The sequence below is a fragment of the Serinus canaria genome, chromosome 5 (genome assembly GCF_022539315.1).
Source record: "Serinus canaria isolate serCan28SL12 chromosome 5, serCan2020, whole genome shotgun sequence".
NCBI classification, from domain to species: Eukaryota; Metazoa; Chordata; class Aves; order Passeriformes; family Fringillidae; genus Serinus; species Serinus canaria.
The window spans coordinates 15896208-15911169 of record NC_066319.1 but is presented as its reverse complement, the minus strand read 5'-3'; the positions used below and the strand labels follow the sequence as shown (position 1 = coordinate 15911169).

The following is a 14962-nucleotide window of genomic DNA, read 5'->3' as shown; positions in this document are numbered from 1 at the left end:
CAGCACACTTTGGTGCTTGTAAAGAGCTGCTCTGGTGGGAAGGAGACAGTGTGCTGCTTTTGGCTGCTAGTCCTGCAGTCTCCTCAGGATTATCTCTTGTTTGTCTGTCTTGGTCTCTGTATTTGACTGCCTGAAAGTGAGTGCTGGCAGAGTAAGGTGGGCTGAGTTAAGTGGGAGTTCAGGGTGAAGGTGAGGTGGGCAAACCCTACTCCGCAGTCCAGCGTGTAAAGCACACCATCTGTGCAGCTGATGGACCAGTGGGGTGCCCTTTTCCCTGAACTGGGGCTTCTGGGGAGGAGCTGGGCAAATGCTGATGCCTGCCAGGATGGTTTCAAAGAGGTGGATGCATGTGCCTGGTGAGGAGAGGCTGGCAGGATGTCAGGATTGTGGGAGAGGTCTGGGATGGCAGAGTTTAAAAGGGAAACCAGACTACCTGGTCTAAAAGTAGTTCAAAAGGAAAACCAGACCTACCCCCCATTATTCCATTGTCCTAAGGGCTGCTGGTGGAGGCAAAGGGTCTCCAGCTGAGACAGGGCTCTTAGTCCTTGCTGAAAATGGGAGGCTGTCCCTGTGAGAACATCTTCTCGGGTGGGATCTCACCACTGACATGCAGGCATGGACCTCTGGGAACCACGCTGGCACATGGTAGCACTTGTAAAGGACTGGCCCTTTCAGGGACTCTGCTTTGGGCCTTATGCTGACAGTGCTTACCATTCCAGCAGTATTGGAGAGAAATGCTTGAGCTGTATTTAGCAGGACTAGGGTATTTTTGTTTCTTTTTTTTTTCTTTCCCTTGACCATGTGTGAGCCTTCAACTGATTTTGCAACTAGTGCTACATAGCAGAATGATTGTGTAATTAACGGGAACTGGTGCAGCCCTATCTCTCTGGGACTCCAGCCCTCCTTCCCACAGGGATGGAGGCAGACCCACTCTCTCTCACTGCATTTCACCTTCTCTGCCTTCCCTGCTGCTGGGAAGAGCTTTGGGGAACTCCAGTGCCACACCATGTGCTCCTGGGTGCTCCAGTTCCTGTACTGGGCTGGTGTTTTGCTGCAGAGATTTATGGTGGTTCTCCTAGCTCAAACTGTGCCAAAAAATAACAGATGAATTAATTATTTTCTTTTTCTTCCTGTGTCCACTGTACTCCTACCCACTTCCTGGTGGGACCAGGGGGGTTGTTTCTGTGAAAGGATCCAAGCAGCTGTGGGACTGATGCTGACCTTACTGTTCCTGGACACATGGTATGACTCACACTGATGCACGTGGCAGTGAGGGGCAGGAGAGGAGAGGGGACCCAAGGTGCCTCTGCACTCCAAGGCAGTGGTGTGGGATTTCTCCTGCACTGCTCTTTCTCTGTAGACATGTCCTTTGTGCCTTTGAGTAGTGGGTTTAAATGTTCCCTGCCCCACAGAGATGGGGATAGTGACTCTGTCCATCCCCTTCTTGCAAGCTGTGGGTCCTGCCCTGCTCTCTTCCCCCTGTGGTCCTGCAGGACCCCGCTGATGCGGGAGGAAGGATGAGTTTTCCTGTCATATTTAATATCTTTCTCAAAGATGAAGGGCAGGAAGCCTTCCCCAGAGGTCAAGTGGCCCAGCCACCTTGAAATATTTTTCCAGGCAGAGTTCAGTACTAGGAATTTCTCTCCCTGGGAGCAACACAGAGCTCAGCCTGCTGCCTGTTGCAGTTAAGGGACCCCCTTCCTCACTGCCTCACTTTTGGTGTTTCTAAATAATCTTAGCACCTTAGACCAGTAAGAGCTAATGTCATGACCTCTCCCCAGTCCTGCATTTCATCATCCAAGCATGGTTTCTGTCAGCTCTGTTCATTGAAATCCCCATCTCTAAGAGGCAGTCAGTCCTGGAACTGGGGTGGAAGTCTGCCAAGTGCTTTCAAGACAAGGAGCTCATGCTGGCATCCTCTGGGAGTCAAAACCAGTGTGGAGCCAAGGCTGTCTTGCTGGGGGAATTAACAGCTTTTCCTCTGCCCATTTACACAGAGACTTTCACCTCCCATAGGCAGCAGCATCCTGTTACCTCCAGAGGCTCCTGCCTTCTCCTGGTGACAGTGGCTGCCTTCCTCCTTGCCCCTCCTCGGCTCCCTGAGGATTGCCCGGCATCTCTGCCTGAATGAAGAATGCTTGCAGTGATCTCATTCAAGCCCCAGCTGCTGCTGGCCCATGGCTGCTGAGCTACATCTCTGCCTGCCAAGGCTCCTTCAAGTTGCCTCCTTGCCTGGCTTGGACCATGGGAGTCAGGGGCAGGTTTGGGCTGATTCTCTCCAAAACGAAAACCCTGTAGGTGCACACTTCATTTCAACTCTGGCCAACTGTGGTGAAGTCAATAGGAACGCTCACATGCTTACACCTAATTACTCCTGCAAGCACTTGCAGGGCTGGGACAAGCTTTTTTTTTAGCAAGAAATCTTTTGTGGTAGATCTCTTGCATCTTCTCACTGAATTTAGAAAGAAAAATATGCAGTGTGATATCATCTGAGCAGCCCACAGAGCGAGGCCAGCATCAATGTCTGAGCTTTGTGGATTTTGTTGTTCATAATCACTTAGGTGATGCTTAGTAAATACCTGCAGGGGAAAAAACCAAGCTGTTTTGAAATGAAGAGACAGTGGAAGGGAGGGCAGGTACTTCCTTTTTTTATTGAGATTTCTTGGTGTATTTCATGGGCAACTTCCCCATTTCAGCTTATGAGGAGTCAAGAAACATTTGTGCAGAAGAGATCTAAAGGAAACGTGTAAATGAGATGGGAGGGACTGAAAGGAGAAGGAAGGTGAGGGTTTCAGCAGAGTGGTTCCATCATAATTGCTCCCATTTTGCAGGCAGCCAGAGGAATATTCCCACTTACCTTGGGCACCCTGGGCAGGCCATGCCATGAGCACCATAATGTTCAAGTATAAGGCAGGGCTGGAACTTGCTAGGTACAAGTCCAGGCACCTGTTGGTTTGGCATAGTAGAGGTTCTCTTTTCACCCAAAAAGCACACGTGGACCAAGAGATGCAGTTTAGGGAGAAAGACTCTTCTGTTTTTCCTCCCAAGACTACTCCCATGAGGAGGCAGCATGAAGAACAACCATCTGAATGTGTAGCAGATGGGCATTTTGTTTTTGCAAGTGACAATCTTAGTCCTTCATCAAACACTCTTGCACTTCTTTTATCTCCTGAAATATCAGTGTTTCATGGAGGCAAGCCAGATTTAGCCAATTTTTTTGCCTTTTGCCCAATGTGATGGCTGGGAAAACTGAGGCACGGACGACTCAGTGACTCGGTGAGGGGCAATGTTTGAGAGCAGAAGCAGGGTGTAGGCTGCTTGCCTGCCTGAGACTGCAGCTCTGTGGCTTCCCCCAAAATCTTGCTGCTGTCTCCATCCCAGGAGAACATTTTCCTCTGGTGTGGCATTTCCCAGTGCTAAGCTCCTTTTGTGTTAATCTGACTCTTGGCTCACCTTCGGACGTGCAGGGACTGTTTGGAGGCGAGACCTTCACGCAAGACTTCTGCTGTGAATGGAGCAGGAGTGATTTACAGCCCGTCGAGTGCAAGTTGCCAACCTGGATGTCTGCTCCCTAGTTGCTTTGTGTAATCAGAAAAACAGTGGTAAAGGTGCGAAAAAACAGAAGGGAAATAAAAAAAAAAAGAAAAGAAAAAAGGGCGGGGGAGAGGAGGGGGCTGGAGAAGATGAAGGAAGGAGAGAAGAGTTAAAGGCAGGAGAGAATCCCCCTGGCAGGGGAGTGGGGAGCGCCGGGCTTTGTGCTGCGGGGCCCGCCGGCGGCTGCGCCCCCAGAGATTCTCCCGTGACTCTTCCACGAGGCAGAGGGGGAGGAGGAGGAGGAGGTAGAGGTGGAGGAGACAAGCCGGGGGTGTGGAGCAGGGGGGGCGAGCAGAAACAAAAGGAAACCAGCTGCAGAACTTCCTGAAGGCGGAGAGGGGGCCGCGGAGCGCGCAGTGCCGGGCGGCTCCTGCGGCGCTGGGGAGGGGGCGGCAGCGGGACCCTGCCCGCCGCGGCTCCGCCACCATGACCAGCGCGATCCTGAGGCGGAACTCCAGCAAGCAGGGCCTGCAGAACCTCATCAGGTGAGCGCCCACCTGCCCGCGGACCCGCTGCCGGCTCCGGCGGGATGTGCCCGCGCCCAGGGGCGCGGAGGGGGACGCCGGGGGGAAAGGGAGCGTGTTCCAGACCGACCGTCTTCGTGTCCCTTTAAATCGGCGGAATTTCGTCCTTACCCTGGTTTTCCAGCAGACCCCGTGCATTGGAAGGAAGGATAATAGATAACCCTCCCTCTCCTCCCCTAAAGCTGTATGAGAAAAGCAGATTTGAACTTACTGATGGCTTTTCCAGGAGCTCCCAACTGAAATAACTGAGCACAACTGTACTGTGACACTCACCTGAGCCGCTGGTTTCCCCTCTCCCTGCAAGGGATGCCTCAGTACGTGGCTTTTTGTGTCTCCCGAGTGCTGAACGCTTCTGCCTAGAAAAAGGATTTTTCTTTTTTCCCCGCAGGATCTGTACGTTGTGCACGCTGTGATGCGCGTTTTTAATTCAGAGATCAGTGCAGGGCTGGATCCTCCCAGGGCTGCAAGCTGACACCGCTCTTTTTTCGATTTAATTGATCACAATAGTGCTTTGAACCTTTCCCTCAGAGCATAATTGCCAGGGCAGGGAGGTGGATGGCTCAGTTGGGCTTGCTCCCGTTTGTCAGCCGGCGCTGAGCCCGGGAGGACGGCTACATTGTCTGCTGGCTTTGAGATTCCCTGCCATGCGGCCACTGTGCTCTTCCCTGGGGGCTGGAACCGCTGCTTCCCTCCATGGGTCTCTGGGATCCATCCCTGGGTGATGGTGGTGTGCCACGCTGGTGGCCCTGACTGGGCTGAAGAGAGGCACTTCTCACCTTTTCCTATGTAGTTGAGCAGATGGGTGGGTGAGAGGTGGGATTAGGCAGAGCTGGACTCACATTTTGCATCTCGGGTGCCTCTTGGCTCCCTTGTGCTCACTGTGACTGCTGGTCTCCAGCTGAGAGGTGGAGGATGTCACCGTGGGGTTTATTTCACAGGCATTTTCCAGTCAGTTTGGGATCTCCTTGATTGGTAACACAGCCTCTAAACCTCATCTCTCAATAAGTTCCTTGCCTTGGAAGGTAAATGGGCGCCTACAGCCCGTCCAGTCCTTGCCACTTTCTGCCCTTCTGGACCCAGGGAAGTTGGCAGGAAAGCTCCCAGTGGTTGCACAGGCCCCTGGGGTGGAAAATGGGCAGGAGGAGCTGACTCCTCTCGGTTCATCTTTTGTTTGGCCTGTTGGACCCATTCCCTGGTCTCAGCCCAGGAGGCTGGGATCTGAGTTACACGTCCCTGTTTCAGAGCAGGGCTTTGTCAGCAGCTTGCAAGGGGTAGGGAAACCTCCGGGGTGTGCAGAAGGCAGGGATGAGCTCAGATTTGGGGCCAGCTGGTACTGAGGAGGGCCAGGGAAATGAACTGGGGTGGGAATTGCCTGCTTACAGCTGGGTAGCAATTTATTTTGCAGGGTGACAGATGGGGGGGAGCGAGGGGAAGCACATGTGCTTCATTCAGAGAAAAGGGGTGCCTGAAGGACTGTCCTCAGCACAGCCTAAACCAGGGGTGTTTTCCTGTCCTGAGTGACATCTCCAAGTTCCTCCTGCCTTGGATAAGGGACTTTTGGTGTCCCTGAGACTCGGGGACTTTTTTTACAAGGTGACATGTTTCCTGAGTAGGGTTATTACACTTAACCTGATTGAGGTTTAGCTTTGTGGCTGTGTTTTTCCAGTCCTGCTTACAAACAAGGAACGGAGTGAGGGATTTCCATGGTTTGCAAACAAAAAGCCTCACTTATGCTCACAGGATTCAACAGTGGAACACCACAGCCCATTTTGCAGCTGCATTTTTCTCCTGGAGCAGTTTCTCCTGGAGTTCCTGAGATCAGCTGTGGGGCTGGCTCTGCAAGTCCTGCCAGCTTGGCTGCAGGAAGGAAGGAGCTTCTTTAGTGAATGGCCCGAGGCTCCTGCCTTGAAGATACGTGGCTGTCACGATTACTGTGCTCTGCTTTTTTCTGTCCCAAGGTGGCTGCCACAGAGTGGTTACACTGTGTAGGTCCTGGGCTCTTCTGGTGTGTGTGAGTGAAAACAGCTGCTCAGAGCCCTAACCACGAGCCCTGGGGAGATCAGTGTGGTGTCAGGATTTAGTTTACCTGGCTGCTCCTGCTGCAGGGCAACAGCAGGGAGAACCAGGGAGTTACCTTCTCTGAGCACTGCTCAGCTACAGGAGCTGCCAGCCAGCTGTCCAACAGCTGGGCTAAGGGTTCTTGAGCTAAAACCATTGTAAGTCTTGTGGATTTTGGGTTTAAGAGCTGAGTCCCAATGCTTTAAGCATCCTGCCTCGTGCTTGATACAAAACCCCAGCATTTCAGACAAAGGGGCCCTTGGGTGAAGCATCACCCAGATATCAGTCCCAGGAGTCAGATTTGCATTAAATGGTTTTTCCACTGACTGCTGGCAGGCTTAGTGCACACAGTGCTCCAGAGTGGTTTGGTGTGCTTGGGATCACTAGGACACATTGGAGACACCTGGAGGCTGAAGCACTGAGTCAGTACTCAAGGAAACATCTTTCACCTCTGCCCAGCCAGGAGGTGGGCTGGAAAAATTAGGCCTCTTTCTTCCTCACTGGCTTTGCAGAAGGCGCAGGCAGGGATGTTCCATTGACATCTGGAAGGCTGGAGGCTGAAAAGAGCCCAGGGTGAGGCTTTGCAACTGCAGAGCACGAGTGGCTGAGTAATTACCTGGGAATGAGAAGAATGGGCAATTGCAGGGCTATCTAGCTTCCCTGCTTTGGCCCCTGTGCCCAGGCACTCCCCTTGTCCAGCATAGTTTCTCTATCAGGATATCACTGGGGAAATATTCCTCCCTTTGTAGCTTACAGTGATGATCCCTCACACGCCCACAAGGCTTTGTATTTTTTCAAAGTCCTCTCCAAACATGAGCCACCTTATCTTGTTATCACGATCTCTTTCTCTTTATCCTTCTAATGAATTCCCATAAATAAGATAGGGATCCAGCACCTGTCATGTCGATTCATTCACTTCATTATCTGCTCCTGCTGGAATTTTACTCTCCCTCTATTTATCGAGCCTGAAGTGTTTCACAAAAGAATATGGCTGTTTAATTAACCTACAAATCAGCCTCTCTGTAAAGCAGCTGTGCTGCTCCTTGGAACTGGATTATTGGGCCTGCTACACCCCTTTGCTTCCCAGCACAACAGGGACCTGGTCCAGAGCAGGGGCTCCAGAGCATGGCTGCTGCAGAGCAACAAATAAACCAGTGTCTCTAATTGTATGTCTTTGCTGTGCCATGGAGTTTGAAGTACAAATAATCCTGTGGGAAAAGGGGGCTGGGTCTTGAGGATGTAAAAGCTCAGGGGAAGAAAACAAGTCAGAAAATTTGATCACGGGATAGAGCTAATTATTTACTCTGTAGGATGGGATTTTTGCTTTGTTATCTTCTGTGGAGTCATTAACATGGGAAGCCAGAATGTGATATCTGAAATGAATCTTGCACAGTGCAGTGTTTAGGCCTGCTCTATGAGATGCCTGCCACCTCCAGCACTCGTGTCCTGGCACCCATGAGGTGCTGCAAGGCCCCTTCTTTCTCCCTACAACACGTTACTGCATTTCCAAGCAATGCTCTTGGTGATGCTTAGAGTTCCTCAGCACCATGGTAGCTTTAAAATTCCCTGAACTTGAATTTTGGTGCATGTCATGAGTGTAATATTTGGTTTGATCAGGATATGGGGGCTCTGCCCAGCTCTGTGGGAAGCCTTCCTTTCTGCCTGCATTCGATGTTTCCCAGAGCTTGCCAGGATGTGTCTCAGCAGGGAAGATGCTACTCCAGTATTTTTGTCTTGACCTCCTGAGTGCTGAGCTGGGAACAAGGAGCTGGAAGCACTTGGGAGGGCTGGATGGCACTTTAAAGGGGAAGAACATTTTTTGTGGGGTGGGGGAGTGTGTGGTTGATGCCAGGACGTGGTCTGGGCACAGTTTGTTGCCTGGGAGATAGCCACTGCTTCCAGGGGCTATTGCAGCACCCCTTTGCTTCAACTCCCTGGCTCCCAGATAGGTGTAGGGAGCAAGGAATTCTTGCTGTGAAGAAGTGGGCAGCTCTTTAGGGAAAGATGGGGAAACTGAAACGTGTAGGAACGAGCCAGTAGCAGAGCAGTTGTGTGGGAAGAGGAGGAAGGGATACCTGCATGGGGACACAGGGCCTCCATCAGTGGGATTCATGCTTTGCAATGCTGCCTCAATGTGTCATGAGGAGCCTGTGTGCTTCCCTTCTCAAGTATTCCCTATTTTGATGTTTTTATTAGTGGCATTCATTTCTTTATCCCTCTGTGCCCCATTGGCATGGCCAGGGCAGAACAGATGGGCACCTTTGTGGACCCCAGAAGTGGAGGGCAGATGGAAAGGGAGACACGAGCAGAGGCTGCTGGCAGGGAGGAGCATCCAGGAGAGCCCTTTGGGCCTGACTGATGGCATGCCTGGGGGATTTCCACATCCCAGGATGCCTTCTGTGGTGCCAGCTGCTTGCAGGGTGATGCCACCATGTTCTGTAACCCAGGAGGAGCCTGGGGATTTGCAGCCCAGCAGAGCTGTGGGGCAGGATGAGGGTAAGGGCTAAGCCAGTGCGTGGTGGGTAAGTCCCTCCCTGGGTGCCTTGTGGGTGCCCACCCTCAGCTTTCACCCCAAGGATAACAGCTCATCCTTTCCCTCCAGTGGAAGCAGCTCATCTGTCCCCTCTGAGTACTCTATGGATCCATTCCCAGATTTTTTCCAGCCCTGGGGTTTGCTTTGTCAGAACTCCACCTACCACTGACCTTTCCCAGAAACCAGTGCATGGGTTTTGTTTGCCTTTAGCCTGTCCTGACCCAGATTTTTACCTGCTTTCAGGCAATTGGATGTTCAGGGCCTGAACTTTGAGCCCATGGAAATTTTGGGAAGCTGTAGCGAGCCTTTGAGCCCATCAGGGCTGCAACCACAGGTCACTGGCCTCCTCTGATGGTGTGGAGAAGGACAACCATGTGTATCTGAGCGTGGCTCAGCTAGGAGGAGCACTGTTGGAGAAGCTGAGGCCTGAGACTGCAGCTGGGATGGTGTCTAAAAACTAATTTTCAGCTTCCAGATTTTTTTGATTTCTCCTTCTCCTTCTCCCTCCACTTCTAACTCTTCTGATGGAGCATCAAATAGCCTCAGCACCATCCCTCAGCTCTATGGTGGGCAAAAGGCAACTGGGGCTGCCAAGTGCCTCAGCAAGAAGCTGGGGTGCCATGCCCTCAAACACAGGATTTTGGGATCAGTATTTTGGGGCAGACTCTTTTTCCTCATGAAGATGCTCTGTCCTAGAGCAGCAGGGAGCGAGGGCTTGCTGCTGATGTGGCTCCTGCTGCAGCACAGCCCAGCAGCGATGGCCATAGAGGAGGAGATCCCAGCGCTCCCAGGGCATGGAGCAGCAGCGTTCTCACGGCCTCTCAGTCAGCAAACTCCCTCCTGCTGCTGGGGGGACCGCCTGGCCCCGGGGCTGCCTAGGGAGGGCCGAGCCAGCTGTGCTATAAAAAACACCACACTGATACAAATCTTGCTCTTAATCCCGGCTTGGAGCAGGGATAAGGCAATTGCTCACCTTTCTAGGCTCAGACTTGTTTTCCAGCAGGATGCTGGAAGGATGCTGGCTGAGTAGCCGAGGCAGGGAGGCTGTGGAGTCTTGCTTCCCTCTTAAGGAGGAGAAAAATAAAATACAAAAGCTGTGTAAGGCAGTCTGCATCTCTTTGGCAAGTCTATTTTCTCCTCTGACATGCTTCTCCCTTGAAAAAACAGAGGCCAGACTTCCTGCCCTGTAGAAAAAACCTCAAATTCCTTGAACGTTCGGGCTGAGATGGAGAGACCGTGAGAAAGAGCCATGGTTGGAGGTCGAACCCAGCACTGATTTCTCACACCTACTGAATGCAGAGGAGTGCTGGGAGGGCTCTGGCTCCAGCCCTTTCCTCCCCCTGCCAAATTCCTGGCCGGTGATGCTGATACATTTTGCACCAGCCTATCTGTGTGCTAAGGACCCACAGTCCTGAGGGTGCAATTCATCACCTTGGAGGCCATTCGTTTGGATTCTGTCTGCCGTGATTAAAATCAATAATAATAAAAAGAAACAGTTGTTCCCCCTGGTTGCCTGGTGCCTCTATGAGGGGTTGTGCATCACCTATGGCGTCTGGAAGCATGGAGCATTCCATGTACTTTGCTGGAGCCACAGTCCTGTGAGTGGCAGGAGGGGACAGATGAAGCTCATGATGAAGGACCAGCCCTGCTTTCATCCCTCCTCCAGGGTCTGCTCCTGCCATTTGCCACCAGCTTTCTCAAGTGTGTCTTGTTTTGCTTGTGGGAGCAGTAAATTACCATCCTGGGGCTTTCCCTGCCTGTCATGCCACAGTGACAGGTCAATCTTTGCAGGGGATTTAATGAAGGCTAAACTAGGCAGAGTTTTAGATGTGGCACATGTGATGCGTGGCTGTACATCTGCACATCCTTCTCATGGCAAAAAAGGGATGTGCTTGTGCAGAGGAAATCCAAGATCTGTTTAAAAAAAGAAGAGTTGCTTTTATTTTTATAAGGGAGATAGGTCTCTGCGATGCTAAATGTGGTTTTCCTTCTATTTCTGCTTGATGAAAGTTTGGGATGTATCATGTTCTGTTCAGATGCCTTGGTGTGTCCTTATCACCCCATACGTGCTGCCTCTCCACAGCCCCAGAGTTCCAGCAGGAGGTGGAGATGGGCTCTGTGGCCACTCCTGGGTGTGAAGCAGCTCTGTCCTGCTGTTCACATCCTGAAGGTGACCCATGATTTAAAGGAGCAATGGGGAAACGTGGCCAAGACTGCACAGCTCCGTGCGGGGTGGGGAAGCTTGGTATGAGAACAAGGCTGAGGGTGAAGCACATAGATGCATTTTTTCCTCTCCCCCTGCCCCCCTTCTTGTTCAAACTCTGTAGCCTGGACTCTGAACGGAGCAATGCAGCTGAGGAATTACATGAATGTATGGGAGGGAGAGGCTTGTGGAGTATCTCTGGCTGCCTTTGACTGACACGCTGTTGTTTCGGAGCTAGAATAACTCTCCTGAGGCGAGGCTGAAATAAACTTCAGGATGTGACATAATAATTCTTGATTTTATTTCTTTTCTCAGTCTCCCTGTCTTGTGCTGCTATCCTCACCCCATTCCTTATTCAGTGGGATGATGACCCAGCTGTAATCTTTGCTATCCAGCCACGTTACTCCTAAGGCATGGAAACCCATGACTTCTGTGGTGGCCTGACACCAGTGGTCCTGAATGACATGAGTGGAGGCTTTATCTGTGGATTTCAGCCTACTTGACTCAGTCACACAGAGCCATTATATGCCACTAATAAGTGATTAATTTGTTGGCAGAAAGTCAAGTGGGTGAGGGAGCTGTAGCCTTCAGAGGGTGTGCTCTTCCCTTTCGTGTGACAGGGTGAGCTGCACATCTCCTGCCAGCAGTCAGGGCCCCTTATAAATGTGTGATAAATGCAATATGAAATAAAGCCTGGCAGCTCTGCTCGGCAGCAAATGAACTTGTGGATGGTCCTAGGCCATGTTCTGCACTGCTGTGTTATCTGGCACTGTGACAGGGCAGTGCAGGCTGCCTGGAAGGGGAAGGTCCCTTGCATTGCTTCTGGCATCTCCCTTTCCCAAACCTCCACAGAGAGGAGATGGGATGGCTGCCCTTCCCAGTTCTCCTCCAATTCATACAGCCCCATGGCTCCCAGGGGATATCTCTAGCTGTGGTGGACACTGGGTTTTTCACAGGTGATGGGGTAATTTATGTTCTGGGACTGCACATGGCTCCTCCTGCATCCTGTTCCCAAAACCTCTTCCCTCTTGTGTCCTGGCTTTGTGGCGGCCACCTACCCAACAGAGGTGGCAACCAAAGCCAGCACACTCCTGGCCTGGTACCCCAGTGAGCTCAGGAGACAGGAATGTCCAGTGTATTGGTAGAGGGTTCCTGAGTTTTTCTGGCACTGCTCTGCAAAGCCCAAAGCCTCTGGGAGGCATTTGATTTTCCTTTCTGGAATTAGCTTTAGTGCTGAAGGTTGGGCTTGGGCCAGCAAAGCTTCCTTTGAGCCGTCAACCATGCAAAAGACTCCTTGAGTCTGCAGAGTTTCCCTTAAACACAGCTCATCTGCTGCCAGAAATTTCCCTTGCCTGAATATTAAAACCTCCTCAAGTGCTGGTGAGGAATTGCCCGAAGGAAACGTGACCTTCCCAGCCACGCTGGCTTGTTTGGACTGGGCTTTTGTGGCCATGTGGAGCGGGGCAGCCAGAGTGTGGGTGCCTGTGCTGCAGGAAGAGGTGTTCTGTAGCACAAACAGAAATAAAGCCCCTCCCTTGGCTGGGGGTCCAGAGGGAGGTGAGGTCAGGAGCTGGATCTGAAAGAGGCAGCTGGCCCTGGTCAGAGCAGAAATCTGAGCATCCCAAATGCTTGACAGGCAGGGTCTCTGTGGGCACAGCTGAACCAAGGTGCTTTCAGCTCATCCTCACGCCTGCAGGATGTCCTCAGGAAGAGAGGAGCCCATTCCACAAAGTGTGTTTGGCTCAACCAAGACATCCAAAAGCTGTTGGCAGAGATGTAGGGACCGTGTAAGAGCAATGACCCTGCCCTGTGATGAGCTCTTGCTGGAGCAAATCTTGCCACAGCTCTGGGCTGCTGGGGCCACTGAGGTCTCTCTACCTTATCTCCTCCCTTCTCCAGTCACACTAAAGTCTTTTTAAGGGGGTGAATTTCCTTTCACATTGCATGAAAATCTCTCTATAGAGGGGTTTTATAAAGGCAGATGGCTGGATTCAGGAGTGTGGCATGCTGTAGATCATCTTGCAGCTCCTCAAGCTTCAAGCCTTGCTTGCCATTTCCCCATTCTGTGATGGGTGAAATGAAGTTTTGGTCCCACTGGCAGCTATGAGTCTGCTTCTTCCCCAAACCTGCCCAGCCTGGGACCAACCTGGGGCAGTGCTGGCTGGAGGTGAAGGTACGTGGGATCAGCCTGGTCCTGAGCACTGGGTAATTATTTCTAGGACTGGGAAAGATGGTTGTGAAATACCACTGTGGGCTGAGCACGCTGAGTTACTGAATGGGGTTGTGAACAATTAGAGCAAATGGGAGACCGTGGCCCCGTTTTAGTAAATGGAACCATTTGGAAATTAAATCTTTCCACTTTTTTGCTTCGAAAGGCAATTTAACAGCTGACCCCCTGCTCACACTTGTGCTTGTCCAAATTGAAATGGCACATTTTGTCTGGGGTCCAACAAACCCCTGTAGCTGACCCAAACACAAGGACTTTGGCAAGGCTTAGTTTCTTATTTGCTTGTGTTTTTTTGCTTCATTTTGTTTTGTTTGTTTTTCACTAAAGACAAATATTTGTGCTGCTCGGTCAGTCCAAAAGTAATCATCCTTTTTCCTTTGCTTGTCAGTGTGATTACTGAACCCCAGCACATCACTTATTAAACCTCCCTCCCCTACCAGCCTATTTGAGCATGACAGAGAGCTCAGAATCTGAAAATAAATTCAGTTTAGGTGTTTGCTGGAGTGTGCTGGTATCTTTGAATCTGTGGGGGCTTTACCTGCAGCCCTTTTTGCTGAGCAGAGGCATGGTGTTCCCAGCATCGCAGCCCCCCCAGGATGCTCAGAGTGTCTGAGGCACATCCCAGCACAGCAGCGGGCAACCTGGAAGCTGGGATTGCTCTGTGACAAAGCTGGATTGCTCTGTGGCAAGGGGAGCTGGGAAAGTTATTTCTCTGCTTTTGCAGAAAAATCCTTCTCCCCAGAACGGTCGCCCCCGGCTCTGTCCTCAGCCTGCTCGGAGGATGCAGGGACAGAATAGCGAGCCGGTGAGGTCATGGGGAGAGAGTTAGTCACATCCAACTGGGAAAGGGAGAGCGCTGCCAACCAGTGTTGCTCTCACAGTGTGGAAAGCTCATATGGTTCAGAAGGGACCCCCCCCTCCAGAGAGAGCACCCTGGCCAAGCTGGGGGTGTTGGTGGAGCACCGCCTCTGAAGCAGCTTCCCAAGGAACTGGAGGAAGGAGTGAAAGATTTTAATCAAAAACTTTTTCTGGCATGAACGTGGACTTTGCTTCTCATAACTGGGGCGATATGGGCGAGAGGGGGTTAAGAGCCTTTCCGAATTGGAGACTATCTGGAGCTGTCGCACAAGGGAGGGAGATCATGGCAGAGTTTAATGAATGATTTCATTTATATATTAAAAAAAAAAAAAAACCAACAACAACATGGTGGCTTCCTGCCAGGTCCACAGACAAGGGTTTCTATGGGAACCTGAGGAAAAATAATAAATAGGAGTGTGGGATGAGTAGGGAAGGGAGGAGGGGAGCTCAGGCTCGGGTCTGGGTCTGCTTTGTTCCTCATGGAGACCAAGGTGGCAAGGGGCGATGACAGGGTAAAAAGGGAAAGAGCTGAATTTGGTGCTTGCAGAAAGACCCCACCCAAAATTAGGCAGGCAGTAGCTACACTGCAGTGGAGCATTCTCTTGGGCGAGTCCTGGGGTCTGCTTTGTTCCCTGCTCCTCTGTGGGCACAGCAGGCACGGGCAACCTTTCTTCACTGGGCTCACAACCTGGCTGTGCTGCCTTGGGGCAGGTGAGAGTTTGGGAGGGCAGTGATTTGGAGTCATCCCCAGCTTCCTGACAGGGTGGTGATGGGACCACTGTGCAAAGAGATGCTACTGGGGCTAAGCTCAACAGTCCTGCTCACACTGCAGAGGAAAATAGGCTCTGAGTGAGTCTTCCATGGAAAGGCTAACAAGGTTCACAGTGTAATTAGAAAGGCTATGTTTTTCATCAGTTAGTCCCAATGGACTTTCCCCCCCACCATTGCTGGGATAGGGAGGTATC

The 14962-nt window shown here is 51.5% G+C and overlaps 1 protein-coding gene across 2 annotated transcripts in view; it reads left to right on the top strand.

Moving 5' to 3' along the window:
- LSP1 (lymphocyte specific protein 1) overlaps window positions 1-14962 on the top strand; it is a 48068-nt gene that overhangs the window by 7564 nt on the left and 25542 nt on the right. Inside the window, exon 1 of one of the 2 annotated variants that reach the window (XM_018907836.3) lies at window positions 3851-4079. The exons of the other annotated variant lie outside the window; for it this stretch is intronic. Coding sequence (XP_018763381.1) covers window positions 4021-4079 — 59 coding nt within the window. The 5' untranslated portion in view covers window positions 3851-4020. Of the gene's footprint in view, window positions 1-3850; window positions 4080-14962 lie in introns of those variants that run through there. 2 annotated transcript variants of the gene reach the window in all.